This window comes from Callorhinus ursinus, unplaced genomic scaffold, assembly GCF_003265705.2.
Source record: "Callorhinus ursinus isolate GAN/ISIS: 27379988/994484 unplaced genomic scaffold, GSC_fseal_2.0 scaffold115, whole genome shotgun sequence".
NCBI lineage: Eukaryota > Metazoa > Chordata > Mammalia > Carnivora > Otariidae > Callorhinus > Callorhinus ursinus.
Window position 1 is genome coordinate 118891 of NW_027397177.1, and position 26300 is coordinate 145190.

The window sequence follows — 26300 nt, forward strand, 5'->3', positions numbered from 1 at the left end:
ACACCTCACTGAGTGACAATAAGCGACACGGCTACCGCTTTCCAGCCGAGGAGCTTCCAGAGCTGAGACGCTGGCACCAAACCACTGCTGAGGGAAAACATGGGAAACCTGGTGCCTCCACGAGCTGCTCTCTCTCGATCCTCCAGCCTGACCCGAGCCGCTGGGCAAGGTGGGCGCGCCCCAGGGGCGCAGCTCCTTGGCCAGAAAACTCCCAGGCCCCAGAAGTTAGGTCGCGCCCCGCACATCACTCTCGCTTCCGTCAATCTCAAAGCACGCAGCGCTCCACGGACACGGATCCAAAGGTAACATCCCTCGAGAACAAAGTTCCATGATGTACGAGACGCTCTGAGCCCAGGTAAACTCTCGGCACAGTCCCGGGTGTGGGGCATGGTCCCGAGCGGGGGGCGGGGGAGGCGCGGCGGCCCGGGGGCAGACCTCGCCGACGCCCTCCCGGGGAGCGGCCCCGCCCGGTGGAGGGACGTCTCGGGCGACCCCGGCCCCGCACACTGCCCGCCCTGCCCCGCCCCGCCCCCGCCCCCACACACCGCCCCCACCGCGCCGCGCACCTGGCCGCAGCGGCTCGGTGACGGTGAGCACGAGCAGGAAGAGCAGCAAGAAGGCACCGCTGTCTGCCTTGGGCACCATTTATCCTCCGTTCATCGTCCCCGGGGCGGCCGCGTGACCCCGCGGGGAGGCCGGACCGGGCCGGGCTGAGGGTCAGGGGACCGGGCCGGGCAGAGGGTTAGGGGCCGGGCGCGGAAGCGCGGCAGGAGAAGGCTCCGGCTAAGCCGCGGCTAAACTGGGCCGCGGACTGGCGGGTACTCTCCGCCTCAGTCTCGGGTTCCGACTCTGGCTCCGCGCAAGATGGCGGCCGTCCTGCTCGGCTCCGCGCCGCCCCCCGCCCGCGCCTCCGGCGCCGGCCAATGAGTGCCGAGGCGGGGGGCGGGGCCTGCACGCTCCCAATGCGTGTGGACCCTTGGCCGGGCGGGGGGCGGAGCCTGGGCGGTTGCACCCGAAAGGGGCGAGGCCTGAGGCTGGGACGGCGGGGAGGGGCGGGGGCCTGGGAGGTGGGCCCGACGGGCGGGCGGGACTATAAGGAGTTAAGTGTGCCATTGGTTAAGCGGAGAGGTGGGACTCGGGGGGGTGGAGCCTGGGCGGTAGGACCTACTGAGGGCGGGGATCCCAGGGCAGGATGCGCAGGGCAGGGGCGGTGGGGGAGGGGTAACCCGGCCAAGACGACGGATACAGAAAGGGGCGGGGCGCAGTGGGACCGATGAGGTGAGGAGCGGAGAGGCGGGGAGCAGCCCAGGGGGCGGAGCCCGAAGGAAGAGGGTAGGGACGGGGAGCCGAGGTGGTCCGCGGTGAAGCAAGAAGACCCTGGGGCAGGAGGGGTCGGCACACCTCTCATACCTACAGGCCCAAATCCGGTCGGCGGCCCAAGAGTGCTCCCTAAAGTGGTCCTCTAAAGGCAGAACCGCTGCGGAGAAGGGATGAGGAAAACGGGAGGAACGCATACAAGCTTTGAGGAAGTGGGAAGATGGGGTAATGGAGGAGCCACCCTGTAAGGAACAGGCAGGTGTGGCTTCACCAGCACACAGTCCTGAAAATGTTTCAGGTGAGGAAATAGCCTACAGGAGTGTCATACGAGAGGAGCTGACAGGGAAACCCAGATCTTAGACTGTGGAGCAAGGCTGGCCTCTGAAGGAAGAGCCCTGCCTACACAGTGTGGGGGGGGGGGGAGGAATGTTGGGCACAGTTGCTGCCACAGCAGGCCACATCTGCAGGGAGGAAAGCCTCAGTTCCACCATGCTCCCAGTGCTGGCCTCACATCTGTCAGGGAACAGAGTGACGAGGCAAACACAGCAGATGCAGCGTCTCACTAGGAGAGGAGCAAGCTGTCCAATGGAAAGACCACCAGCCACACACACACAAGGCCTGGCACAGGGTGTCAGAGCTGGGGAAGAGGGTGAAGATGGGAGCAGAGAACAGGGGGCCCATTTTAGCCTGGCCCACCCCCAGCCCCGCCAACTTGCTCCCCAGGAGCAATCCTCCCAAGTCCCTTCAAGGCATAATCCTCCTGAATGTCCCAGGATTCCAGCCTATGATACTTGGGGTCCCTGAGAGAGGTACCCACTCCCTCTGAGTGGAGTTGGCCAAGATAAAAGCCAAGGCTAGGCCAGACCTGCCTGCTCCCACTCCTGCTCCCTCAGGGCGTGGCCTGTAGCAGGTGCTAGAGAAAGGGCCTGTCACAGCAGAGGGGCCCCACGGCCAGCAGAGACAGTGGTCCCTGTCCAACACTGTCCCGGCTGCCGGTGTTGTCTCATGGAGCATTCCCAGGAGCAGCTGCGGCACTCGGAGCGATCCAAGCCCAACCTTCAGTGTGCGCGGGGAGCCAAGCCAGGGTTACAGGCTGGGCAGACCCCACGGAGGGAACTCAGAGGTAAAAGCAGATATCCCTGCCAGTTGTGCCCCCTGCAGAGCCACTGTCGGAGAAGCAAGCCAGCAAAGGTTCGGATGGGGAGAGCAGGACAGGAAGGTGAAAAGTCCAGCCACACCATGCAGGGAGAAGACAAAGCCCTGGCTTCCAAAATAGCAGTCACCACTGGGGCAACGACTCACGGCCCCTCCTGATCCACCTCTACCTTTGGCCCTCCCACACAGCCTGCAGGCAGCCTGTGTTGACACCACCAAGGACCTCTAGGGCTGAAGGGAGGGAAAAAAGGTCACGGCTATTTTTCCCCAGCTCCCTCCCTGTGGAGTCACTGCCTCTACAGTCTTCCCAGTTTCCAGTGACCAACCTTCCCTTCTTCCAGGGGTCTGTTACTACCCTTGGGGTACCCTACACTCCACTCCCACCTTTGTAAGATGACTTTATTAAACTCTCCTCAGATTACCCTAACTTGAGTATGTCTTTTGTTTCCTGCCGGGACTCAGACTAATATGACCATCCACCCTGGATTTCCTGGGATGCCCCATGTTGCGATAATCAACCCAAGGAGGCCTGGGTCCTCGTTTGGAAGCACCAGCAGACCGATGTGTTCCCCACAGCCGCCTCCTACCTCGGGTCTCAGCCAAGTGCAAGGCCACTCTCCGCTGGCCTTTGGTCCACTCCAGCCCCCTGGCTGGCCTTCCAGGGTTCCAAGTCCAAGTGGCTCAGGCCAGAGCCTCATTCCCCAAGGGCACTCCTTTATGACTTCACCCACTGAAGTCACCTGGGGGACAATGCTGAACGTTCCACCCCAGAGTCTTGGCCTCTAAGAGGCAGGGACAGCAGGCCCAGCCAGCCCAGAGGACTCTCTGTCCACAGTGTAAATGAGGACACTGCTGGCCCATATCCCGCGGGGATGTAAAGGGCAGCCTCAGAGGCACTGGGGGCTCCTGGCACCATGGATGACGCTGCCGTCCTCAAGCGGCAAGGCTACATCATGGGGATAAATTTGGGAGAGGGCTCGTACGCAAAAGTCAAATCTGCTTACTCTGAGCGCCTGAAGTTCAACGTGGCAGTCAAGATCATCGACCGCAAGAAAGCCCCCACAGACTTCTTGGAGAAATTCCTTCCCCGGGAAATTGAGATTCTGGCCATGCTAAACCACCGCTCCATTATCAAGACCTACGAGATCTTCGAGACATCAGAAGGCAAGGTCTACATCATCATGGAGCTCGGGGTCCAGGGTGACCTCCTCGAGTTCATCAAAACCCGGGGGGCCCTGCACGAGGATGACGCTCGCAAGAAATTCCACCAGCTCTCCTCGGCCATCAAGTACTGCCACGACCTGGACATCGTCCACCGAGATCTCAAGTGCGAGAACATCCTCCTCGACAAGGACTTCAACCTCAAGCTGTCCGACTTCAGCTTCTCCAAGCGCTGCCTGCGGGACGACAGCGGCCGACTGACTCTGAGCAAGACCTTCTGCGGGTCAGCGGCGTACGCGGCCCCCGAGGTGCTGCAGGGCATCCCCTACCAGCCCAAGGTGTATGACATCTGGAGCCTGGGCGTGATCCTCTACATCATGGTCTGTGGCTCCATGCCCTATGACGACTCCGACATCAAGAAGATGCTGCGCATCCAGAAGGAGCACCGCGTCAACTTCCCCCGCTCCAAGCGCCTGACGGGCGAGTGCAAGGACCTCATCTACCGCATGCTACAGCCGGACGTCAACCGGCGGCTGCACATCGACGAGATCCTCAGCCACTGCTGGGTGCAGCCCAAGGCACGGGGCCAGTCCTCTGAGGCCATCAACAAGGAGGGGGAGACCTCCCGGGGCCCTGAGCCCTCGTGGACCCCTGAGACCCCTGACAAAAAGTCTGCCTCCAAGCTGGAGCCCCGGGAGGAGGCACAGCCCGAGACACAGTCCGAACCAAAACCCAACGAGGAGGAGATGTGGAAAGTGCCGGTGTCAAGGCAGTTGGACACCATGGGCCTTGATGGAGAGCTGCCCGGCAGAGAGACAGAGGAAGAGGCCCTCCCACAGCCTTCAGAGACACACACCTAGCGTGCCTCTCTTGGCCCAGGGGGCCAGCAGGGAATGAAGCAGAGCTCATGGCTTTGAGCCTGAGCTCCAAAGAAAGCAAGGGACAAGCCAAAGAAGGAAGACGGTCCTGGATGAGCCACTATTTTCATCAGTTTCATCTCCCTCCCTTTGAACTTGGTAACCCACATGGCTAAAGAAGCAATAAATCACTACATTAGTGCAGACCCCAAGGTGAATGTCTTTGCCCTAGCTGACTGAGTTCTCATCCAGGGAGAGGACCCTGCACTCCCTGCCGCCCCCCCCCCGGCTCCCCACTCTCGGATCGCACCGCATTTCGCCTCCAGTTTGGGAAAATACATCCCTGTGTGCCCAGCCCTGACTGTGACCTCAGGCCCCGGACCAGAGCAGAGAGCTGAGCAAGGAAGACGCTGTTTCAAGAGGGAGGCCATGAGTCCGGTGCTGGGAAGGGCAAGGGGGCACGGGGGCTCCCTGCAGTTGGGGCTGAGGATCTGGGCCCTCAACGTCCCAGCGCTACGGACTCCACAGGCTGCCGGTGGGGAGGGGGCCTGCAGGGGGCAGGTGGACCAGCCTCTCAGCCCCTCTGGAGCTCCCCACCCTGGGAGGCCACTCATTTCTTTCATTCTGTCCACCAGGGCTCCCTCATGGCCAGCCAGCACCCAGTTCTGGGCACACCCTGAGTCATCCTGCTTGTGGTCGTTCCCCCTGCCCAGGAGAAGTGGCGGGGGAGTGCAGCTGGATGGCCCAGCCCCACCCAGCCTACGTACCCCACAGTCACTGTGTGGTCTCGACCACATCCCCTTCCCCTCTAGTCCCAGTCTGTCCCCAGAGGTGATGCTCCACGCCGGAGTGGATAAGCAGACATTGTCGAGGAGAGAGGACAGGTGTGCTCACTATGCAGGCCTGTGCCCTGCAGCCATCGGTGTTCTTTAGAGGGCACAGCCCTGCATTTAGCATCGCTGGCTGCCCTGCCCTGCACGGCCCACCCATGTCATTCGCAGCCTGTTCCTTCTCACCTCAGCCACGGCAGCCCCTTTCTCTTCCTGCTCTGCACTCACTCTGGACAACCTCACGTGGACCTGCGGGTTTGACACATCAAGAGGACAAGTGCCTTCAGACTTGCCCCCACCCCACATTGGTGTCTTAGAAAGACTCCAACTCCAGGCCCTGGGAGAAGCGAGGTCCAGTGAGTGGCCCGGCCCTACTCTCTTTGCACCCCTCCACACATCCATGCCACCTCTCCGCTTGGCTCCCGCCCTCCCCACAGCCACCTTCACACATTCTATGTCTTCCTATCTCCGTGCTCCTGGGAGTCTGTCGTGAACACGCAGTGCAGCTACCATCAAGGCCTCTACCCGCCCCATGATTCCCCCAGTGACCAGAGCCTCCCTCCTGCATACGGTCCAGATCCCGCTGCCCTCGGGAAGGATCCCAGTGCACGGCCTTGGCATCCCAGGTCTGGCCTCCTCCTGGCCTCCCAGCTCCCTCCCTCATCCTCACACCCCCACATACACATGCCATAATCATGCTCGTAGATGCACCCCTGCAGACCTTACCCATGTCTCCAGGATCAGCTGAGGGGCCATGGCCTCCACAAAGCCTTCTGAGCTCGGCAGCCCACCACTATAAGCTCTGCTGGGGCAGGCCTGTGAGTGCTGAGGTCCAGGTGCAGAATTGGCCCTGGGTAATACTGGCGGAGCCATCCAGTTTTCCCCAGAGGCCCCAGGAACCCAGCGTCATGCAGATCATCCAGTGGCTGGAGTGCGGACATCCTGAGGAGAGGCTCATGAACCTCCTCGCCTTGGTCATCTGTGGCTTGTTGTGGTCACTGGGGCAGCAGGCAACATGCAGCAAGAGGGGCCTGGGAGCAACTCACTATAGCGTAGCCAGAAGGCAAGCCTTGGGCAGGAGGGGCCCCATGAAGGAGCATCTTCTGTGTGCTTTACAGGTGGAGAGACAGCTCAGAGAGGCAACTGTCTGAGATCACACAGCACAGAGTGGCAGCCCAGGTGACTGAAGCCCACTCCTTCCCGGATGGCCTCACATTCTGGGGCCATTCCTGGGGTCAGCCCTGACTCAGACCCCATCAGTGACCTTCCCCAAGGCTTTAGGATCAAGACCCTCACCATGGCCCCCACAGTCCCACCCCTGCACACTCCCACCACTCTGTCCTTTCAAGCCATGATGAGCTCTAGCAGGTCCTCGTCCCCCTCCATGTAGCTAACTCCTCAGACCTCAGCCCTCCCAGCCTCCCCAAACCCAGTCCAGTTTTTCCCTCACAGCCCCGCATTCCTGTGTCACGGTGCAGCCACCACTGGTGTGACACAGGAGCTCCCTGTCCTCTGGGCTTCAGGAAGGCATGGGTCCTGTCTAGTTCATCAGTGAACCCCAGCATCTGGAACCAACCCTCAAATGCCTATAGGGTGAGTAGAGAAATGGAGGAAACCGAAACTCAGAGAGAAGTGGCTTTGCCAGAGTCTGTGGGTCTCCCACGCACAGGGCTGCAGGCTGGGAGTGCCCCCTGGAGGCCCCAGGTCCAGTGGAACACTTCCCACCCGGGGCACACCAGGAGGACCTGCCTCGGCGTGCGTGTGCTGGGTGAAGCCACCTACTCACCGCCCCAAGCAGCTCAGCTTGTGCCTCCTCTACCGCGTCCCTGAGAACCAAAGAGGCCACACTGTCCTGGGCAAGGGCAGAGTATGAGAAAGCGGAATCCACAAAAAAGGGGAAAGTGGGTGGGTCAGCAGTCAGCCGAAAAGGCAGACATGCAGGAGGCGCCCCAGACAGAACATTCGGGAGTGCAAGAGAAAGGCAGAGGAGACTGTCATGCTCCTGGGTCCTGGCCTGCAAATCCTCGGAGCCAGTCCCTTCTGGGAGGCAAAGGAGTGAAGTTCTGGTCATTTCTGCCAGAGACGTCCCAGGAGAGAGCAGGCATCAAGCCAAAGCTACTGCAACGGAAGCTCCAAAGAGCCAGGAGCGGGCCTCAGGGAGGGCAGTCTACTCCTACTTGGCATCTGAACTCTAGCTGCCCCACCCTGGAGATCTTCCCCATGAACCTCCAGATGCAGGGAGCTCCCCGTGTACCCCAGGTGGGTCCACACATCTGCCTGGCATGTCCTACCCCTCACCAACCCGGCAGGGCCCTACAGATCCTCTGCACTCTGGCTCCTCCATCACCAACCCTCCCGACCACCCACACACAAGCCTCCTCCTCCCCCTCTCCCCTGAACACTGAGCACATGGCACGCCCACGTGTGGGCACAGGATGCCTGTGATGGAGAACAAATGAGCAGCAGGGCTTCCAAAGCACCCAAGGAGACACACATAAGATGCCAGTTCCCAAAGCAAAAACAAAAGGGTTTTCACGTTGCTTTCAGGTGCAAGACAGCTTGAGAGACGCAAATGCCAGGGGTCCACCAGGCCACAACATGCCTGCTCCTCACAAAGGTCCAGAGTGACATAATTCAGGACCCCCCCATCCCCGAGTCTGCTCTTACCGGGACCCCCAGCACCAAAGCTCCGGCCAAGGCCCTGCCCACTCAGAGGTCAGTGCACCAGACCCTCTGTCTCCCTCTACCACCGTCCTTCCAGGCCCACCCTGGGCCAGCCTCCTCTCATCTGGTCAAAGGTACTGGCCTCCACTCACCCCGAAGCCCATTCTCCTGGCACTCTGTCAGGGACCATCTTAAAATGTGACTTGGGGGGGGCACCTGGGTGGCTCAGTCGTTAAGCGTCTGCCTTCGCCTCAGGTCATGATCCCAGGGTCCTGGGATCGAACCCCGCATCGGGCTCCCTGCTCGGCGGATAGCCTGCTTCTTCCTCTCCTGCTCCCCCTGCTTGTGTTCCCTCTCTCACTGTCTCTCTCTGTCAAATAAATAAATCTTTAAAAAAAAAAAATGTGACTTGGGTCATGGTTCTTCTGGCTCCAGGCCTTGAAATGGCTGCCCGCCACCTCCCTTCTCCTCCACCCTCCCTCCAGACTGTAAGACTCAGCGATTCTCAGGACAAGCCATCACCTCTCGCAGGCTCTCCCCTGCCTGGATGCCTCACCATCTCCTCTACCTGACTGAGGCCTGGCCCATCCTCCAGGCAGGCCCCAGCCCTCAGAACACGCATTTGCCAGTCTGGGGCCCAGGGCCCTGCCGGCCCTCCCACCCCACACACACCCCGCCTGCCACAGTGGCACTCCTCTGCCCAGCCTTCTACCCCGAATAGGAGCTGCTCTTCGTTCACAAGGCTGGCCAGACCAGTGCCCTTCCTCCCAGGCACCACCCGTTCCAAGGACAAAAGTCCTAGAGAGGGTTTTCTTCACACCCCAAAGAAGCTGCGGGCAATCGGCCCTAGTGGGGCATGGACCAATCGGACCTAGTGGGGTCAGTCCGCACAGCCAGGAGAAGGAAATAGGCATGGGGCCGGCACTCTGGCTTGACCTGGGTGGCCCTCCCTTGGGCCTGACTCATGACAAGGAAGCCACAGCGAGGAGGAGCAGGGAGGGTTACCGCAGTCCTGGGTGCCGGCTTCCTTCTAGTGGGCGGGGGGGAGTGGGCTCTCCTGCCAGGCCAGCCTGGCTTCCAGGGTTCCAGGGGCCCCATTTCCCCCAGCTCAGTCCCTACATAAAGCCAGGCTGGCTTTATGACTTCACATGCTGAAGTCACACGGGGACAATGCTGAGCATTCCACCCCTCCAAGTCCAGGCCCAGCCCAGCCAGGCGGCTCCCCACAGTGTAAATGAGGACAATGCCTGCTGGCCCACGTGGGGAGGGGATGTAGAGCGCAGCGGCGCTAGCCGCTCCTGGCACCATGGATGATGCCGCGGTCCTAAGGAAGAAGGGTTACATCGTGGGCATCAATCTTGGCAAGGGCTCGTACGCAAAAGTCAAATCTGCCTACTCTGAGCGCCTCAAGTTCAACGTGGCGGTCAAGATCATCGACCGCAAGAAGACGCCCACCGACTTCGTGGAGAGATTCCTTCCTCGGGAGATGGACATCCTGGCAACCGTCAACCACCGCTCCATCATCAAGACCTACGAGATCTTTGAGACCTCTGATGGGCGCATCTACATTGTCATGGAGCTCGGGGTCCAGGGCGACCTCCTCGAGTTCATCAAGTGTCGGGGGGCGCTGCATGAGGATGTGGCTCGTAAGATGTTCCACCAGCTCTCCTCAGCCGTCAAGTACTGCCACGACCTGGACGTTGTCCACCGAGATCTCAAGTGCGAGAACCTTCTCCTCGACAAGGACTTCAACATCAAGCTGTCTGACTTCGGCTTCTCCAAGCGCTGCCTGCGGGACGGCAGTGGCCGCATCATCCTCAGCAAGACCTTCTGCGGGTCGGCGGCGTACGCGGCCCCCGAGGTGCTACAGGGCATCCCCTACCAGCCCAAGGTGTATGACATCTGGAGCCTGGGCGTGATCCTCTACATCATGGTCTGTGGCTCCATGCCCTACGACGACTCCAACATCAAGAAGATGCTGCGCATCCAGAAGGAGCACCGCGTGGACTTCCCCCACTCCAACAACCTGACGGGCGAGTGCAAGGACCTCATCTACCGAATCCTGCAGCCGGACGTCAACCGGCGGCTACACATCGATGAGATCCTCAGCCACTCATGGCTGCAGCCCCCCAAGCCCAAAGCCATGTCTTCTGCCTCCTTCAAGAGGGAGGGTGAGGGGAAGTACCGGACCGTGTGCAAACTGGACACCCGGGCAGGCTCGCAGCCCGAGCACCGGCCGGACCACAAGCTGGGGGCCAAAACCCAGCACCGGCTGCTGGTGGTGCCCGAGAACGAGCACAAGATGGAGGACAGGCTGGCCGAGACCTCCAAGGCAAAAGATCATCATGCCGCTGGAGCCGAGGTGGGGAAAGCAAGCACCTAGCGGTGCTGAGGGCCCGGGGGGCGTGATGCATGGTGTGCACCCACATAAACTAAATAAGCAGTAGGAGCTGAAGGCGGCACAGGTGCAAGGAACAAGTAAAATCTGTCAATTAAACCACTATTTTGATTACGTTCTATTAGCTTTCTTTCACTTAGTAGCAAAGACATTAATTACTGACCACCAAATAAACCACAAAGTGTATACAAGCATCAAGAGTGCCCCGTGAGGAGTCTTTTTCTCTAGGACTCAGCCAACCACCCTCCCTGCGGCGCGGGGGTCTCCAGCATAGGGGTGCAGGGACTGGTGCTTGGGCACAGGCAGACTCATGGCGAGGCCCTGTGGGCAAGATGACCCCAGCAGCAGCCCACAGCCAGGCCCCCACGGTCTCCCTCTAACCCACCCCGGGCCCAGCGCCTCCAGGGCTGGCCAGCTGCACGTGTCTCTCCAGCTCAGGCACAGCACAGCCCACCCTGACCCTGACCCCATCCCGCTCCCTCCGACAGCCCCTTTCTCCATGTACTCCGCTCCCTCCATTCCTGCAGTTGAGATCAGTGACCTTGGCCCCTTGAGTGCCCCCTATTTTTTTTAAGATTTTATTTATTTATTTGAGAGAGATAGCAAGAGCAGGAACACAAGCGGGGGGGAGTGGGAGAGGGAGAAGCAGGCTTCCCGCCGAGCAGGGAACCTAATGCGGGGCTCGATCCCAGAACCCTGGGATCGTGACCTGAGCTGAAGGCAGATGCTTAATGACTGAGCCACCCAGGCGCCCCTTGAGTGCCCTTTCATTTGCCAGAACAGCCCCAGCCCAGACCTCTCACCCACGCCCTCCCCAGCCCTTCCTATCCACCCCATACACCAGCCAGTGCTCAGGGGGGGCCAGTGCTTGGCCTTAAGTGGCCTTGCCTGGACAGCGTCTCCCTCCGCATCACACACCTACTCAGACCTCTCTGCCTCCATGCTGCTCTGGCCCACGCCCCCCCTTCCCTATGGGGGAAAAGCACCAAAGGCCACACTTTTCCTGACCCTCCGGGGCAGTCCTGGTCCTGGTCCCACCCACTGAGCCCAGTCTCAGCCCCCTGGTGAGTTACAGGGCTTGGCTGGGGCTTGGCCCCCTGGCAACTGGCAGGAACTCACAGTCGAGCACAGACTAGTGGGTGCCTAGGCAGATGACTGGCCCCAAGCCAGCCTCCAGGGAACACAGCACTCACGGAGGCGGCGAGGAAACATGCAGGACAACCCAAGACATACCCAAGCCAGGGCAGGGCTGGGTATGCTCAAAACAAGAAAGACTCTGGTCTGAACAGATTCTATGCTGTCTCCTTGGGCAGTGCAAGCCCCTCAGAGGATCCAACCTGACCCCACTTAAGGCTGTAAGAGACCCATCTGGAAGCCAGCTTGGATATCCCACGTCACCAAAGCCCTCAAGGTCATGGGCAAGTGTGGCCTGTGGTGTACGTGATACTCTCCGGTCTGCGTAGAGCCTGGCCCCATTGCTTTTTGACACTGTGGCCAGGTTACTGTTACCCACAACTCCTGCTGGTGACTCAGCAGAGTATGGAAGGTGGTGCCTGGAGCACTGGGTGAGGGAAGGGCAGGAAGAGAGACAGTCCCACCCCACCTGAGCTGGAGACCAGGTGCTTGGAGAAGGTGACGCTGGGGCCACTTTGAAGGTGCCACACGTGATGTGTTGTCCGACACATAGGACCCACGCAACCCTGTCACCAGCAAACCACGCAGGCCAGGCCCAGCTGGGGAGGCTGCGGGCCTGGACCCAGAGCCCCAGGGGAACCTGAGGGGCACAACTTCCAAGGGCTCTCTCCTCCCATCAGGGGGACAGAACTTGGGGAGCAGGGCCCAACCTGCTGTGAGCTCAGTGCAGGAGGCAGGTTCCAAGCCCCAGGGGGGCCACAGAAAGCAATGCAGGTAGTGGCAGGAAAGGCCAGAGACCCTGGACTTCCAAGTTCACCTCACCCAGAAGCTTCCTCCCAGGGAGGCCTGCAGTCCTGAGCCCTTGATGTGGGCACGAGGGCAGCCTGAAGGCCGTGCGGAGCGGGCCGGAGAGACGGTCCTGCCAGACTGTGCTTACGTGCTCTTTAATGACGGCTAGATAGAAACAGGCAGGGGTTCTATAGAAAACAGTATCAACGAGGCCCTGGGATACACCCCGAGGGCCGTGGGGGCAAGTCTTGTGCCAGCAGGCCTCTTTTCGGTGGCTCCTCGGGCAGTCACCATTTCTGGCCTGGGCCTGGGTCCCCAGAAGGCCGGAGTCCTCTGCCAAATGGGCAGTTGCCCTGCAGACTCCACAGAGCTTCCGCAGGCCCGGCCCAGGCCTGGCCCTAGAAGAAGTCTGAGGCTTTGCGCCGGGCAGGGAGCTGCAGCAGATTGTCCGTGATGGAGGCTGGGTCCTGGCTGAGGGGGGTGCGTGCCGCAGAGCCAGGAGCTGGTGTGCTCGTGGGGGTCTGAGGCCCACCAGCTGGGGTCTTGAGGTGGGTCGAGCGTGCTGGAGATGGGGTGTAGCTGGCCCGCAGGGCCCGGTCTGTGTACTTGCTGGCCGTCCTGCTCACGAGGCGCTGCAGGGCTGGGGACATGGCTGGGCTCAGGCCTTTGGGAGTGAGGCTGGGGTGGAAGGGGGTGGGTGAAAGAGGCACCATTAGGCCCAACCAGGCACTGCCAGCAGTGGGGCTTCCCACGGCCCCACAAAGATACATGGGAGATGTGTGGTCATTATGGGCTGAGGACACCCGATGGCCTGGCACACAGCTGTAGAGCCAAACTTAAGGTCAAGTGGTGGTGCTGTACTCGGATGTGGAGCTGGGATGGACCCCAACTCTCTCCACGGAGAACGACACACCTGTTTCCATAGGGCTGACAAGAGCTTTTAGCGGGACACGGGGCCCAAAGGTGCCTCTTAGGGATGTGCTGAGGAGGTGGTTGAAGAAGGAAAAGACGGAGAGGGGCCCTGCATCCTGGTTCATACAGGCCACGCCCGGACCAGAGGAGCTGCCACAGGACCCACCACAGAACCCCCGGGCCAAGCGGGAACAGGGAGAGACCCCCACCTGTGCAGGTCAAGCACTCCTCACCTGGCCAGGTTCTCCGTCACTCTCCTCAAGGCCTCCTGCTTCTTGGCTCGGTTCTTGGCGGCAGCCTCGTTGGCCATCTTCAGCCCCAGCCGTTCCCTGCGGCCGGGCTCCAGGATCTACAAGGCAGCAGGTGTGTGCGTGGCCTGCCAGCCAGCCAGGCAGTCCCTTGCTGCTGGGGCACCTGCCTCTTCCCCGTGGCGCCCCGTGATCCCCACAATCCGCTGCCGCCTCCCTAAAAGCCCCCGGCCAGCTCGCCTGAACTGCCCACCCGCCAAGGGCCTGGGCCTCCCACTGCCCAACACGGTTCCCTGCAAGCCAGCACTGCCGACTTAGGAACCCCCGACGGTGTTCTAGGGAAGAAGGAAGTCTTGTTTGAATCTGCTTCCCTCTGATGACCGGAGTGAACCGTCTGCTGACTTTAACATCCTTCAACTTTCCGTGTTTCTTTCCAGAACTTCCCGAAATGGGTCCTTGTCGTACTTTTTTAACCAAGTGCTTGTTTGTTTCCTTACAGTTTCCCCCCAGTTACGTTAAGCTCTGCCATACAAACGCCTTCTCAATTACTTGCTTTCAGTGTTATTTATGACGGGTTTTCTTTGCTGTACTTAAGTCCACCGCTTCATAGAGTATCATCCACCCCCTGCTTCCTCTGTGACCGGCTCTCTTCGCTTTACTCCTTCCTGCCTTAATGCCAGATTAAGTATTGACTATGATTTTCTTCTTGTTGTCTACACGTAATTGTTTTCTACGCTTAACGCTTCCATTTGAGGAATTTGTTCTGCAATATGTATCAGGCACTTTATATCCAAATACGCTATTGCGCAGCACAATTTGAACTGTCATCCGTCCCGTACCCTGAATTCAGATTTGGACTGAGGTTTTGTTCAGAAGCTCTACCCTGCTGCCTGGCAGGCCCCAGGATCGGGGCAGACTTCTGGCAACCCCATACCTGCAGCATGCCCAGACGCCTGCCGGCACTCCTCTCTCCGGCTTTTCTTGGTTATTCTCGTGTCCCAGACAAATTTAAGAACCAAGGTGCCAAAACCATCTGCACGTGTTTTGTGTGGACATGCACTGCCTCCCAGAACAAGAGTGGTACTATACCGGGGAGGCCCCACGGTGTGGCCCACACCCTCCAATTTTCCTTCTGCGAGCCTGCAGCACTAGCCTGTGGTTTCTTCACAAAAGCTAAGGTATTGTTAGTTGTTCTAAATTTCTGCCGCTACAGTGAGTAAGATCTCTTTTTCTGTTGCATTTCAAACTGTACGCTGCAAGTGTTTAGAGGAACTGGTTCAAGACAACCTCGAACCTAGCTCCCCATGCAGCAGATCTACATTAATCCCAGGTTCCATGCCCGACCCCTTGGGGTTTCAAGCAGATGACATTACCCCCGCCCTTTGCTCTCTGCAACAACACTGACCTCTGCCTCCTATGATTTCCCAGCACTCCAAGTTGGGGGTGCTGGCCCAGCACCCCGAGAACAGGACTGCATGCTCTCAGCTTCCAGCGACTTCTCTTCCTTCCTGTTCCAAACTATGCCAGTCACTCAGTTTCCCCAACAAACCATGCAGACCACAGTGCCTTGCCTTCTCAAAGCCTCTCTGGGCTCATCCTAGGCTACCTCATCTCCACAAACCACCTGGCAGCCAGCTTCCCTGCCCTACCTGCTCCAGGCCTCATGACCCCGCCCTCTGACAACTTCTACAAAACTGCTGCCTCCCAACACATGCTCTCCTGTAACCAGAGGCCTCCCTCTGCAAACACGCAATCCTTCTGAAGACACAAACCACAGCCCACGGAACACTGGGGTTCCAGGGCCCTTCCCGGCCCACCAGCCTGTAGGCTCAGAGGGCCATGGCTTTGGTGCCCTGGCCCCACACCCGAGTCCCTACCTCCACCCAACACCTGTCCTCAGTGCCCTGGTCTTCTTCAGAAGCGCAGTGATGCATAGGTGTGCAGCCTGGAGCACGGCTTAGCCCTTCAGTTGGTTCTGCTTTGACCAGTGACAGCTAGACCATCCTCTGTGCATCGAGCTACAAGTGCTCCGAAGGACATGTGTCTACTCAGGGTCCCATGTGAGCTCCCCTCACCATGACCCACCTTGAAGGCTGGCCCTGGCGTCCTGTCCACATAGGGGGTTTCAGATCCTTCAACTCTCAAGGGAGTGTTTTCAACTTCCCCCCAGGTCATCAGTGGCGACTCGTTCACACCTGCAGATGGAGAGCTCAGTCACCTCAGGCCAGGGGACGCAGGTGGGGGCACTGCCAGGCCCTCCCTCCTATGAAAGCCAGCTCCCACCGTGCATGTCCCAGCTAACACGAAGGCTGGCAGCTGGCCCACTCTCCTTCCCTGGGACTCTGGAACCCCAGCTCCTCCTACTAAGGCTACTTTAGGCCCAAAGCAGGCCTGGGCCCTGACAGCTGTGGGGCTTAGCCCGGGAAGGGGGCTCCCCAGAGAAGCTGGGCTGGCTCAGCTAGGCTCCCGTCCTAGCACATGGTCACCAGGCCCTCCTGGAGGTTGCTATGGCACCCCACCCCAAAGGAGGGGACACACGGGGGGGCTTTTAGAATACCCAAACAGCCCCATTGAGCCCTGACATTGCACAGGTGGGACATGGGGTCCCCGAGTCCCACGAGGCATGTGGCAGACATGGCGAAGTGTCAACAGTGCCCAGAGCCACCTGAGCAGCCCACCTCCCCACAGGCAGTCCCATCAGGGGGCCCGCTTGCCAGCAGGTTCACATCTCACCAGGGGCAGGAGAGGGAGTTGCAACAAATCCATATCCGCCCACTCGTGGGGAATCCTGGGGTATCAGCTCCTTGCCATCAGGGCCTACCTTGCCCTGTTTGTGCTAGAACAAACAAGAGAGACTGGTGTCAGGGGGGCCCAAGCCTCCTCCCCACAGCTAGCTGATGGGCAAAGGCACAGGAACATGCTGGCAAATCTTCCCCTCCTTGGTCTGGCAAATCCAGACCCAGAGCTCGAGGGCTGGAGAAAGAGCGGAAGGACCCCGGCCCCTGCAAAGACCTTAAGGACCTGTCAGAGCAGGCATCAGAGCAAGGGAAGCTCCCCCTCCTTCCATGCAGAGCAGCGCCGGGGTCCTTGGCCTCAGTCCACACCCCACAGTAGCTGAAAGCAGCTACTGACTTAGGCCCCAACAGGAAGCCACACTGACTACTGGCACATGTGCTCTGACCTCTTTCCCACAAGGCACCTGCAGAAGCCACCGGAATAGTCTCCCCACCTCCTGCCTCTCCCACTTCAACCCCATGACCACTGGAGTCGCCACTGCACCGTGACTCCCCGGCTCAGACATCCCTGCTGTCTGCCCCACCAAGCCTCACCCTACCCCAGCCTACCCACTCCACCTACCCCAGCCCTGCCTGGCGAATGGGTGTGGGTCTGGCCAGCCTGGGCTGGCTCCCAGCAGTCTCTCTTCTCTCATGTCCTTGTCCCCTAGGAAGCTGGCACTGAATTGACCCACAGAACGTCTCTGGCCAAGACAGTGCCCCAGTGGAAGCCCATACCGGTCAAGAAAAGACTCAGGACCCTGCCATACAGGAGCCGCAAATACTCACATACTGCTAGGCTCCGCCAAACCCAAGAACGTACTAATTTAAGAAAAGAAAGCAAGATCAGAAGAGTGGTGGCTGCCCACAGCCAGCCCCGGCCACTCACCTGGGCATTGAGGGCGGCAGCCTGCTGCAGCTGGGACCTGCTCAGGGCCTGGCTGAAGGGATCCCTGAGGAAGCGAGTATTCTTATGCACCACCTGCCTCGGCTTCTTAAACAACTGCTCTTCATCAGGGACGCCTGGTGGATCGAGAAGAGGTGTTAGCGGTGTCAGATGGTGGGGAGGCCCCACCACTGCCCCATGCTCAAGGCTTGAGGGAGAGGCCAAGTCATCCCCCGGTGAACAGAAGCATGAAGCCGGGCAAAGCGGGGGGCAGCCTCACTCCCTCACTGACAGAGGCAGAGCAGAACCCCTCCGGGGCCCAGTATGCCAGGCAGCACAGATACACACACCCTGAAGGCCAGATCCAAACACCCAGCCCCACCCCATGCTGCCCACCAGCCCCGCCTGCTCACCCTCTGGGTAGTACATGAGGGAATTTTTCGCTTTGTACTTCCAGGTCTCCACACCCGCCTGGCTGCTCTCGATGGCCTGGTGCTCTGCCGACGGAAGCGCAAGATTATCTTTCTGCCTCTGCATCACAGGGGGAAAGTGAGGGTCAGAGAGGTCCCCAGGCACTGTGCCCCTGGCCCCAGGACTCCCTCACCCTGACAGAGGATGCCCATGCCACCGCACCCAAGGACACCTTCTCAAACTCCTCCTCGGCCTGGTAAAGCCACGTGTGGCGTGCCCGGCTCTTCTCCTTGGCCACCTCCATGATCTCCTGGAAGGAGGCGTTGTCCTCACTTGTGTACCGGCTCAGGAAAACATCCAGGCTGGGCAGGGGTGCCTTCTCTTCTTCCTCTCCAACCTCTCCTGCTCAGGGGCAGAGGTGGGGTGACACAGAACCACAAGCAGCATGAGCACTTTGTGGTCACTCAGTCCCAGGAACCGTGCTACCCCATAAGCAGGGCTGGAACCCTCACCCTGGTTGTGCATCTGTGGGTGACAGCCCACACTGCCAGACAGCTCCCCACCTGGGGGCAGAATCACCCCCACCCCACCCCCCCACTGCCCAGGGAGCACTCAGGGGCTCTCCTCACCTGCTAGATGTCAAGTGAAATGTATGTCTGACTCAGACAGGAAGAGGGGCATCCCGAGGTCAAAGAAAAGACAGATGGTCATAGTACGCCTTGCCCTGCCAAAACTGGGCCGGTCCTGTAGGACCTTTCTCCAATTACCCAAGCTCTCCCTCCATCCCTGGGCTTTCCTTCCCTGACTGCTCTTCCCTTCCTGGAGCCTGTGCCATAGGTGGGAGGCTGTCACCTAAGCCTCCCAAGCTGCTAGCAGGCTCTGAGGGCAGGGACCCGGAGGATCCAGTGCTCCAGATGGGGCCACACAGGCACTGGGCCACAACCCCAGCTGTCGCACCCACCACCACAGAAGGGGGTACCCCCGCTGAAGAGGTGCCATTGCACTGTGCACAGTGGGGCCCCCTTCAGCGGGGCCACCAGGAGGAAAGCCTTGTCTTCCATTCCACTGACAGTCTTGACTGCCTACTTTGTGCTAGACTGCACAAAGCACAGTGGCTAAAAGTTCAAGACCCAGAGTCAGAAAGACTAAGGACTCAAACCCTGTTCTGATGGTACCTACCACTGAGGTTACTGAAACGATTCCTAGATTTACCAACAAGGCATATTAAAAAAAAAAAAAAAAAAATCTGAGGGGCGCCTGGGTGGCTCAGTCAGTTAAGCATCTGACTCTTGATTTCGGCCCAGGTCATGATCTCAAGGTCGTGAGATCGAGCCCCGTGTCGGGCTCTGCGCTCTGCACAGAGTCCGCTTGAGACTCTCTTGCTCCCTCTGCCCCTCCCCCCACTTACACACGCGCTTGCTCTCTCAAATAAAGTAAAATTTTGATACATAAATAAATAACAAGAATCTGTAAACTGCCTGTGATTCATTTGCCACATCACAGTGGAGCTGCGATCAAGCTCCACTGATCAAGCTCCAAGGACACATCATGATGGACTACAGTAATGTCACAATGAGCTGGATTTTGAAGCAGAAAATATCTTGTCTGTGTGAGCACACAGGGCATTTGCGTTAGCATGCTACAGACTAGGACCCAGGAGGGAACAACAAGCATCTTGTCTGTCTGGGCACTGATGTTCTACTGATGAGATCGACCACTGATCATGAGAAAGTCCCATAGCACGTAGTACACTTACGTCCAACAAGGCTCAAAATGCTCTTTCCTAGAAAGATTCCCTCATAAAGCCGGACCATGTCGTGACACCCCAATACATGTGTGGAAGAGGGCAACTTGTTTGTTTGTTCTACTCCCACAACATGCTGTGTACTGTCCTAGATGCAGAATATACACACAGAAGCAAGACAGAGAAGCTCTCATGGTGAGAAGAGGCAAGAAATAGAGAAATGCCTTTTGGGGCGCCTGGGTGGCTCAGTTGGTTAAGTGACTGCCTTTGGCTCAGGTCATGATTCCGGGATCCTGGGATCGAGTCCCACATTGGGCTTCCCTTGCTCTGTGGGAAGCCTGCTTCTCCCTCTCTGCCTGCCACTCTCCCTGTTTGTGCTCTCTCTGTCAAATAAATAAATAAAATCTTTAAAAAACAAAACAAAACAAAATGCCTTTTCAAGTGCCATGTCCTACAGCAAGAAAACAAAGCCAAGCAGGGAAGGCATGCTGGGGGTGGTGAGAAGGGGTCAGAAAAGGGTTTCCTGAATGGTAACATCTGAGCAGAGGCCTGAGGGGAGAGAAGGTATGAGCCGTGCAGCTATCCAGGGGAAGTGACTAACTCAGCAAAAACAAGTGCAGAGGCCCCAAAGCATTCTAAGATGACAGCAGGAAAGGGGCCCTCCGAGGGCCATGAAGCCCACTGGGCAGGGGCTGGCACACAGTGAGCAGGCCAGTGAGAGAGGTGGCCAGATTCCCATTCCACAGAGGCCGGAGGCTCGGAGAACTGCCCCATGCCTGCCTCCCAGACTGGTGCTCTTTGACCCCATGGGTTGCCATTCAGGCAAACAGAGCCCTCAGGGACAAGATGTGATCTGCCTCTGGGCCAGCCCCTCAGGGCCACACAGGATGAGACTCGCAGGCAAACCCAACCGCTCACTCACCATCACCCTCTTCCAGGCCTCGGCCCCGGCCCCGGGGCTTGTTGCCCACAACTCCGGTGCCTGTGTGCACATCAGGGGTTTCAAATGTGGCTGGAGTCACATCTAAAATGAGGAAGGGGGTGGGGATTAGAGCCAGCCTAAGGCATCGGTTCAGCAGGAGTTCCCCTCTCGGTCCACCACTGTCGCTCTTACAGGGTGGTGGGGGTTCTCGGGACATCTTGCCCAAGGCAGAGCCAAACTTGATGGCGATCTGACGCATCCGTTCCAGGTCTCCATTCTCCTCAGCCTCCAGGTACTCCTTCTGAGCCTGCAGCTTCTCCACATCAGGAAAGAAGTCCCTCTGGATGACTGTCTGGAGGCCCTATCAGAAATCAGAATAAAAGTCAGAGTTCACATCTGCCTCTGCTCTCAGTCTACCAATGTACATGCTAAGATCCTCGCCAATGCCCCCAACCTCTGTCCAACCCAATGATCCTGAGCTTAGCTGCACTTTCTAATGAGGATGAGCACGCCCTGTGATCTTGCTGCAACATCTAACATTACTAAACGCTCACCTGGTTTCCATGAAAGTGTTCTCCTTCCCCTCACTAACTGGTCCCTCTCATCTTTGCTGGCTCCATCTCCACACCAGCTGGACCAAGGTGGGTGTTGCCCCTTCATGCTATCCAGGGTCTCCTATTTCCAATTGGAACCCTTTACCTGGATGACTTCAGCCTGTCACCCCCACCAGCAGCACTGGCTGAGATTCCCAAGTCTGTACCTCCAGCCAGACCTTGCTCCTAAGCTGCACACCTGTGCACCCAGCTATCCACTAATGCCAGCTGCCTCTCTATCCGAGGCCTCCCAAACTTTACCAGTCCAAAACCAAATTGATTTTCTCCAATCTCCCTGCCAGCTCCTCTTCCGGCATGTCTGCTGTAGTATTAAGACCTGCTTGAAAGGAGCCTCTGACGCACACTAACTCAACGGTGCTGACACAACCACAGACTATTTCCAAGACCTCCAGCCTCTGCATTTGCTGTTACAACTCTCTAGAAAGCCCTCTTTGCCACCATCCTCCCACAGGCCTCTTCACGCTTTAATAAAATACTTTGTTTCCCTGACGCGCCCCGCCCCGACATACAAAGCAGCCCCCTCTCTCCCCTAACAGCACTGCTGCTGCCTCCCCCATCAAGGACACCTCTCTCTGCACAGTACTTGTTTGGCTCCCCGACTGTCCACACCCCAAGAGCACAGCCTCGGGATGCTCCACCTCCGCGACGCTACGAGCCTGCCACGACCCGAGAGGAGAGACCCGAGAAGAGCGCAAGGTGGAGAAGGGACCCAGAATTCGCTAGCGTCGCATCGAGGTCTTACCTCGATGTACTCTTCTTCGTCCAGGACCCGTTGCTTGCTCGTCGCAGCCCGGGCCTCCCCTGCCGCGCGCTTCCTCCGGGGCCCGGACGCGGCAGGAAGCAACAGGGCCCGGGTTGATGCTCCGGGCGTCTCCATCGCTATCCCAGAACCGCTCGGGCGGCGCAGGTACGTAACAGCGCCGGGAGTCGGGGGAGCGGGACTGTGCCAAATGCGCAGGCGCTTGCAACAGTCCACCAATGGGAGAGCTGTGCGTTTCGAGGCCAGCCCGCGCCCCCGTAGTGACGTCACCAAAAGCCCTGGCCCTTATGGGAGTTGTAGTCTTCGCTCCGCCCCGCTCTGGTCCTGCGAATCTGGACTACTGGCACCAGGGGGCGCTGTGGTGGGAGAGACTAAGGGGCGTGTCGGTCACGCTAATCGTGAAAATTTTTAGAACTGCGAAATTGAAAGGTCTTGGGATTCCAGTTTCTCGCAAATCATTGCGTGTGCTTCTGTATTACTAACAAAAACACATTTTGGCTATATAAGCGGTTTCAATATTTTCATTCAAACTTTTCTGCAAGAAAAGAGCCCTAAGACAATTTCTTCTTGATAGTTACCTAACAAAAGAAAAAAAATACGCGGTCCAGTGAAGAAATGTCTGGTTAAAAATTATTCGGTCCCTTTCGACGACTGTGAGGCCGGAAAGATTACGGCCGGGCCGAGGACGTCGGATCTCCCCCCCTGTCCTCCTCCCCTTCGACCTTCCCCGAAGCCCCTCAATAAAATGGTTTGATTAAAAAAAAAAAAATTCGGTCCCTGAACTCCACAGAAGAGGGCTCAGTCGCATTGAAATAGACCAGAAAATTGTCCAACCATTTTTCAGGAATGATCATTTCTTCCCTAAAGGAGGTTGTGAATTATGTCAAACGAGTTCTGCCCCAGAACAATTTAGTATAATAGGCAGTCATTCCTTCACTCAGTGGGGAACTCCATGATGATGGTTCCTGCCCTGTGGAGCTGACAGATGGGGAAGACAGAAGCTAGTCAGATCATCCCACAAACAAGCATAAACCTGCAGTGAACAAGTGCAAAGAAAGAGTTTGTACTAGGGGGCAGTCAGGGGAAGTTTCCCTGGGGTCAGGAAGTGCTTGCAGACCCAGAGAATGGACACTGATCAGGTGGAGGGAAAGAGCAGGTGCAAAGGTCTCGCAGCAGGAGGGAGAAGACCTTTGGATATATAGAGTTCAAGGAGCGGTGAGGTTGAAGACGCCAGAGGGGCAGGGGCCGGCTGTGTGGGGCCTCATGCGTCACAGTGAGTTTTGTCTTTTGGAACAACGGGAAGCCCTTAGAGCACTGTAGACAGGGAAGAGGTAGGTTCACACTTGCACTCTGCCTTTTATGGGGAAGGAATTAGAGGAACCAGAGTGGCTGCAGGTGGACAAGACTGGAGGCAGCTGCAGTGGTCAAGGTGAGGGATGACAGCATTTTCATCAGGTTGCTACAGTTGAACCTGGGCAGAAGATAGCTTCTGGGATTGTTTTTGGAGGCAAAATTGATTTGCTATATGTGAACTAACTTGAATTTAAATAACACACAAAAAAATTTGATTTGCTGCTGGCCTGAGTATGGTGGGTGGGGGAGGGGGGGGGGGGGTAATTGCCAGTCCTCTGGCTCATGCACCTGGTTTGCACAGGGGATAAGTTGCTGCCGACGAGGTGATTTTGAGATGCTGTGGGCTTCCAGGTGGAGTAGTCAAGGGGACAGTTGGACATCAATATCTAACTCAGGAAGAGGTCCAGGCTGGAGATGTAAATGTGGCAGAGAAATAGGAATTGGGGCCTGAAGGTGGAAGTGATCAAGCAAGGAGAGAATGGAGAGGAGAGGAGCATGCCTGGGGCCCAGCCTGCAGGACAGCTATGTTAATGGGCAGCTTGTAGGGGGTGAGCCTGCCAAAGAGCAGCTGGAGAGAAAGGAGAGAAAGGAGGACAGTATGCCCACTGGTCCCTTGAGGGTGGAGCTCTGATCATGGCTGCCCAATACAATGACAGAGAGCCACCGGGCAGCTAGGGTCCCAGAGCCCAGCGAGATGAGGGCATCCCAGCCTGCAGGGTAGCTCTGCGCGCAGACTGTGCGGTATCCAAGGATAAGGCCAGGAGTCAGGGCAAAAAGTTTTTCTTTTTTTTTTTTAAGATTTCATTTATTCATTTATTTATTTGACAGAGAGAGTGAGCACGAGCAGGGGGAGCCGCAGGCAGAGGGAGAAGCAGGCTCCCTGCTGAGCAAGGAGTCCGACGTGGGGCTCGATCCCAGGACCCTGGGATCATGACCTGAGCCGAAAGCAGACGCTTAACCGACCGAGCCACCCAGGCACCCCAGGGCAAAGAGCTTTGTGACAACCAGAGTGTGCATCCTGAGGGGTGGAGGGGGGGGTGTTGCTGTCCTGGAGGCACCCAGTGGTGTGAGAGCAGCGCCGCAGGGACATCGTGCCTGCTCCGTGTTATCTGAACTAGGCAGCCTTGGAGTCGTGGAGGCGGTAGCCCTGCCTTCTACGCCTTTAATGAATGGACTGTGTCTCCTTTCAGATACCCCCAGCCCATCTCCTCCAGGACCCATGAGGAGGCAGAACATGGTCTCCAAGCCAGATGATGGTGTTAGATGCCTTGAGCCCACCATACGGTCTACTGGGGGAATCAAAGCCTTGTTTCCACACCGTCCTTCACCCTGGGGCCAGGATGATGGAGCGGAAAACACACATCTTCCAAAGCAGTGGCCTGGGGGGGGGGGTGCATCCTCCCCGGTGAAACTTCCTCTTACCCCAACAAGACGGCAGAGAGGGAGGCAGACACACAGCATGGAATCCCCCCACCCATGAGCAGTACCTCGAGGCCGGTGCAGACCCCCAGGGTGCTAGGCCATCATCCGTGGGGTAGTCTGCTGTGCTGGGGAACACAGGGACTGAGGACTCACTGGGCTGTGCTCCCCGAGGCAAGACGGCCCCCACTCCCTGGGTGGGGGCCATAGAGAACTTGGAACTCTGGACTGCTTTTGTGCTGTTTGCAGTTGCTTGTTTATTTCCCAGGATCCAGAAAAGGCTCACAGAATTAAGGAGCGGGGCAGGGGCTTCTGGAGATGACCTCACCCAACGTTCTTATGCTATAGCTCTGAACGCCAAGGCCCAGTGCAGGGCTCGCAGGCTGACAAGCTCAGGATGCAGAGAAACCTCCTGGGGCCCGGGCAAGGGAAGTATGTGCCTGCTGAGGAGTGGAGGGGCGCCAGCATACCCCAGGAGGGAGAAGAAGATTCTGGGCCCGCCTGACAAGGGGTGGTTCCTGTCCTGGAGTTGGTGGGGAATTGAGGAAGCTGACCTGCTCTGTGCCCTGCTCCCAGCCCCACCAGCCCCCAGGGAATCTTCCCGACCCTTAGTCATTGGAGAGGCCAGCACATGGAGATGCTCAGTGTTCCCTCCTTTCACGGGGCAGGTGATGGGGCCGGGGAGGGGGTGTTGGGGGGGTACACACACTTCAGCGGCGGGCTCCCGCCTTGAGCACTAGCTCCAGGACGCAGGAAGTCCTGCAGACAGACGGGAAGAGGCTAGTGTCCCCTCTCAGCTCGACTTCGGGTAGATCTGTCCTCTCTCTGAGTGGGCCCCCAAAGACGCGGCCAAGTCCAGGAGTAGCTACCAGAGCCATCAACAGCTCTCCTTTGGGGCCTTCTTGGCTCCGGGGAGGAGCCTCGAGGTCGCTGACGTGCGCTTCTGGTGTCGCCACTTGGCCCGGCGGTTCTTGAACCAGACCTGAGGAGCAGGAGGGACCACTCAGGCCCAGCCCCAGGCCCCGCGTCCCCCCCACCCACCCCGACCCCCATAGGTGGACCAGGCGGGGAGCTTCCCGATGGGGATGTGGGCAGAGGAGGGCTGCGGGGCCGGCCAGCGGCAGCGGCACCCACCATCTCTTAACCACTGCAGGTAGGGGCTGCGGCTCGGGCCGCGGGGACGAGAACCCCCTTCCCACCCGGACTAGCCATCTCTCTGCACGCCTTCCCACCCCCCACCTCCGCCCGGCGGTGCCCCGGACGCCCCTTCTGCAACTTCATGCCCTTTCCGAGCTTCCCAAATTCTGGCACATGAACGCGCGCCTCATTAATCAGGGAAAATAAAAAAGTTTAAACCAAAGGACAACTAGCCTTACCTCCCCTCCAGTTCCAGGGACACTTTCCCCGCACGTGCCTTGTCCCCGCCCCCCCCCCCGGAACCGGCCCTGCGCCCCACAGCGGTCCCCGGGCCTCTGGCGCCTCCTCCCATCGCGCCAGGGCCGTCTTTTTAAGAAAAGAAGGAGGAAGGAAGCCAGCCCGCTCGGGCCCTCGGCGGTCCGGCGGGCGGGCACCCACCTCCACGCGCTCCTCGCGCAGGCGGATGCGGCCGGCCAGGCGCTCGCGCGTGCCCACGTCGGGGTACTGGTTCTGCACGAAGAGCGCCTCCAGCGCCTGCAGCTGCTCCTCGCTGAAGATGGTGCGGTGGCGCCGTGTGCGCCGCTGCGGGCCGGGGCCGCCCGCTCCCGGCAGCGCCCCCGAACCTCCGCTGGCCGCGGCCAAGGGCAAGGGCGCCGCGGGGCCCAGCCTCAGCGGCCACTGCAGCCGCGCGCCTGCGGGGCGAGGGCGCGGTGAGGCGCGGGGCGGGGGCCGAGCTCCGCCCAGACCGCGCCGCGCCCGGAGGACTCCCGCGCCCGCGCCCCGCTCCCACTCACCCAGCCCGGCGGCCGGCTCCG

At 58.9% G+C, this 26300-nt stretch overlaps 5 protein-coding genes across 7 annotated transcripts in view; 2 read left to right on the forward strand and 3 right to left on the reverse strand.

Moving 5' to 3' along the window:
* DGCR2 (DiGeorge syndrome critical region gene 2) overlaps positions 1 to 898 on the reverse strand; it is an 81935-nt gene extending 81037 nt beyond the window's left edge. For all 3 annotated transcript variants that reach the window (XM_025858043.2, XM_025858042.2, XM_073889694.1), the window contains exon 1: positions 567 to 898. In XM_025858043.2, coding sequence (XP_025713828.1) covers positions 567 to 645 — 79 coding nt within the window. In that variant the 5' untranslated portion in view covers positions 646 to 898. The remainder of the gene's footprint in view (positions 1 to 566) is intronic.
* Positions 899 to 3050: 2152 nt separating this feature from the next.
* Positions 3051 to 4696, forward strand: TSSK1B (testis specific serine kinase 1B). The gene has a single exon (XM_025858005.2). It carries the CDS (start codon positions 3387 to 3389, stop codon positions 4491 to 4493), a length of 1107 nt encoding a protein of 368 aa, XP_025713790.1. The 5' UTR covers positions 3051 to 3386; the 3' UTR covers positions 4494 to 4696.
* Positions 4697 to 9184: 4488 nt separating this feature from the next.
* On the forward strand, positions 9185 to 10496 carry TSSK2 (testis specific serine kinase 2). Its single transcript, XM_025858006.2, has one exon. It carries the CDS (start codon positions 9291 to 9293, stop codon positions 10365 to 10367), a length of 1077 nt encoding a protein of 358 aa, XP_025713791.1. The 5' UTR covers positions 9185 to 9290; the 3' UTR covers positions 10368 to 10496.
* A 2065-nt stretch (positions 10497 to 12561) lies between these two features.
* Positions 12562 to 21727, reverse strand: ESS2 (ess-2 splicing factor homolog). Its single transcript, XM_025858004.2, has 10 exons — positions 21559 to 21727; positions 20395 to 20563; positions 20203 to 20304; positions 17769 to 17938; positions 17539 to 17656; positions 17129 to 17262; positions 16199 to 16301; positions 15551 to 15660; positions 13451 to 13566; positions 12562 to 12983 (listed from the first exon to the last, which is right to left on the reverse strand). The coding sequence occupies exons 1-10, from the start codon at positions 21691 to 21693 to the stop codon at positions 12704 to 12706; spliced, it is 1437 nt and encodes a 478-aa protein (XP_025713789.1). The 5' UTR covers positions 21694 to 21727; the 3' UTR covers positions 12562 to 12703.
* A 2695-nt stretch (positions 21728 to 24422) lies between these two features.
* Positions 24423 to 26300, reverse strand: part of GSC2 (goosecoid homeobox 2) — a 3213-nt gene continuing 1335 nt past the window's right edge. Inside the window, exons 3-4 of the mRNA XM_025858033.2 lie at positions 25924 to 26177; positions 24423 to 25330 (exon numbers count right to left, since the gene is read on the reverse strand). Of these exons, the coding sequence (XP_025713818.1) occupies positions 25226 to 25330; positions 25924 to 26177 (359 nt within the window). The 3' untranslated portion in view covers positions 24423 to 25225. The remainder of the gene's footprint in view (positions 25331 to 25923; positions 26178 to 26300) is intronic.

Bases quoted from the DNA above. Each gene is read 5' to 3' on its own strand.
- TSSK1B (XM_025858005.2), top strand. From the start codon at position 3,387: ATGGATGACGCTGCCGTCCTCAAGCGGCAAGGCTACATCATGGGGATA.
- TSSK2 (XM_025858006.2), top strand. From the start codon at position 9,291: ATGGATGATGCCGCGGTCCTAAGGAAGAAGGGTTACATCGTGGGCATC.
- ESS2 (XM_025858004.2), bottom strand. From the start codon at position 21,693: ATGGAGACGCCCGGAGCATCAACCCGGGCCCTGTTGCTTCCTGCCGCG. The intron at 17,657-17,768 runs GTGTCCTTGGGT...CCTGTGATGCAG, and splicing joins CCGAGGAGGAGTTTGAGAAG to AGGCAGAAAGATAATCTTGC. The intron at 13,567-15,550 runs GTGGGTCATGGT...GCTGCCTTGTAG, and splicing joins CGCCAGGGCCAGCCTTCAAG to ATCCTGGAGCCCGGCCGCAG.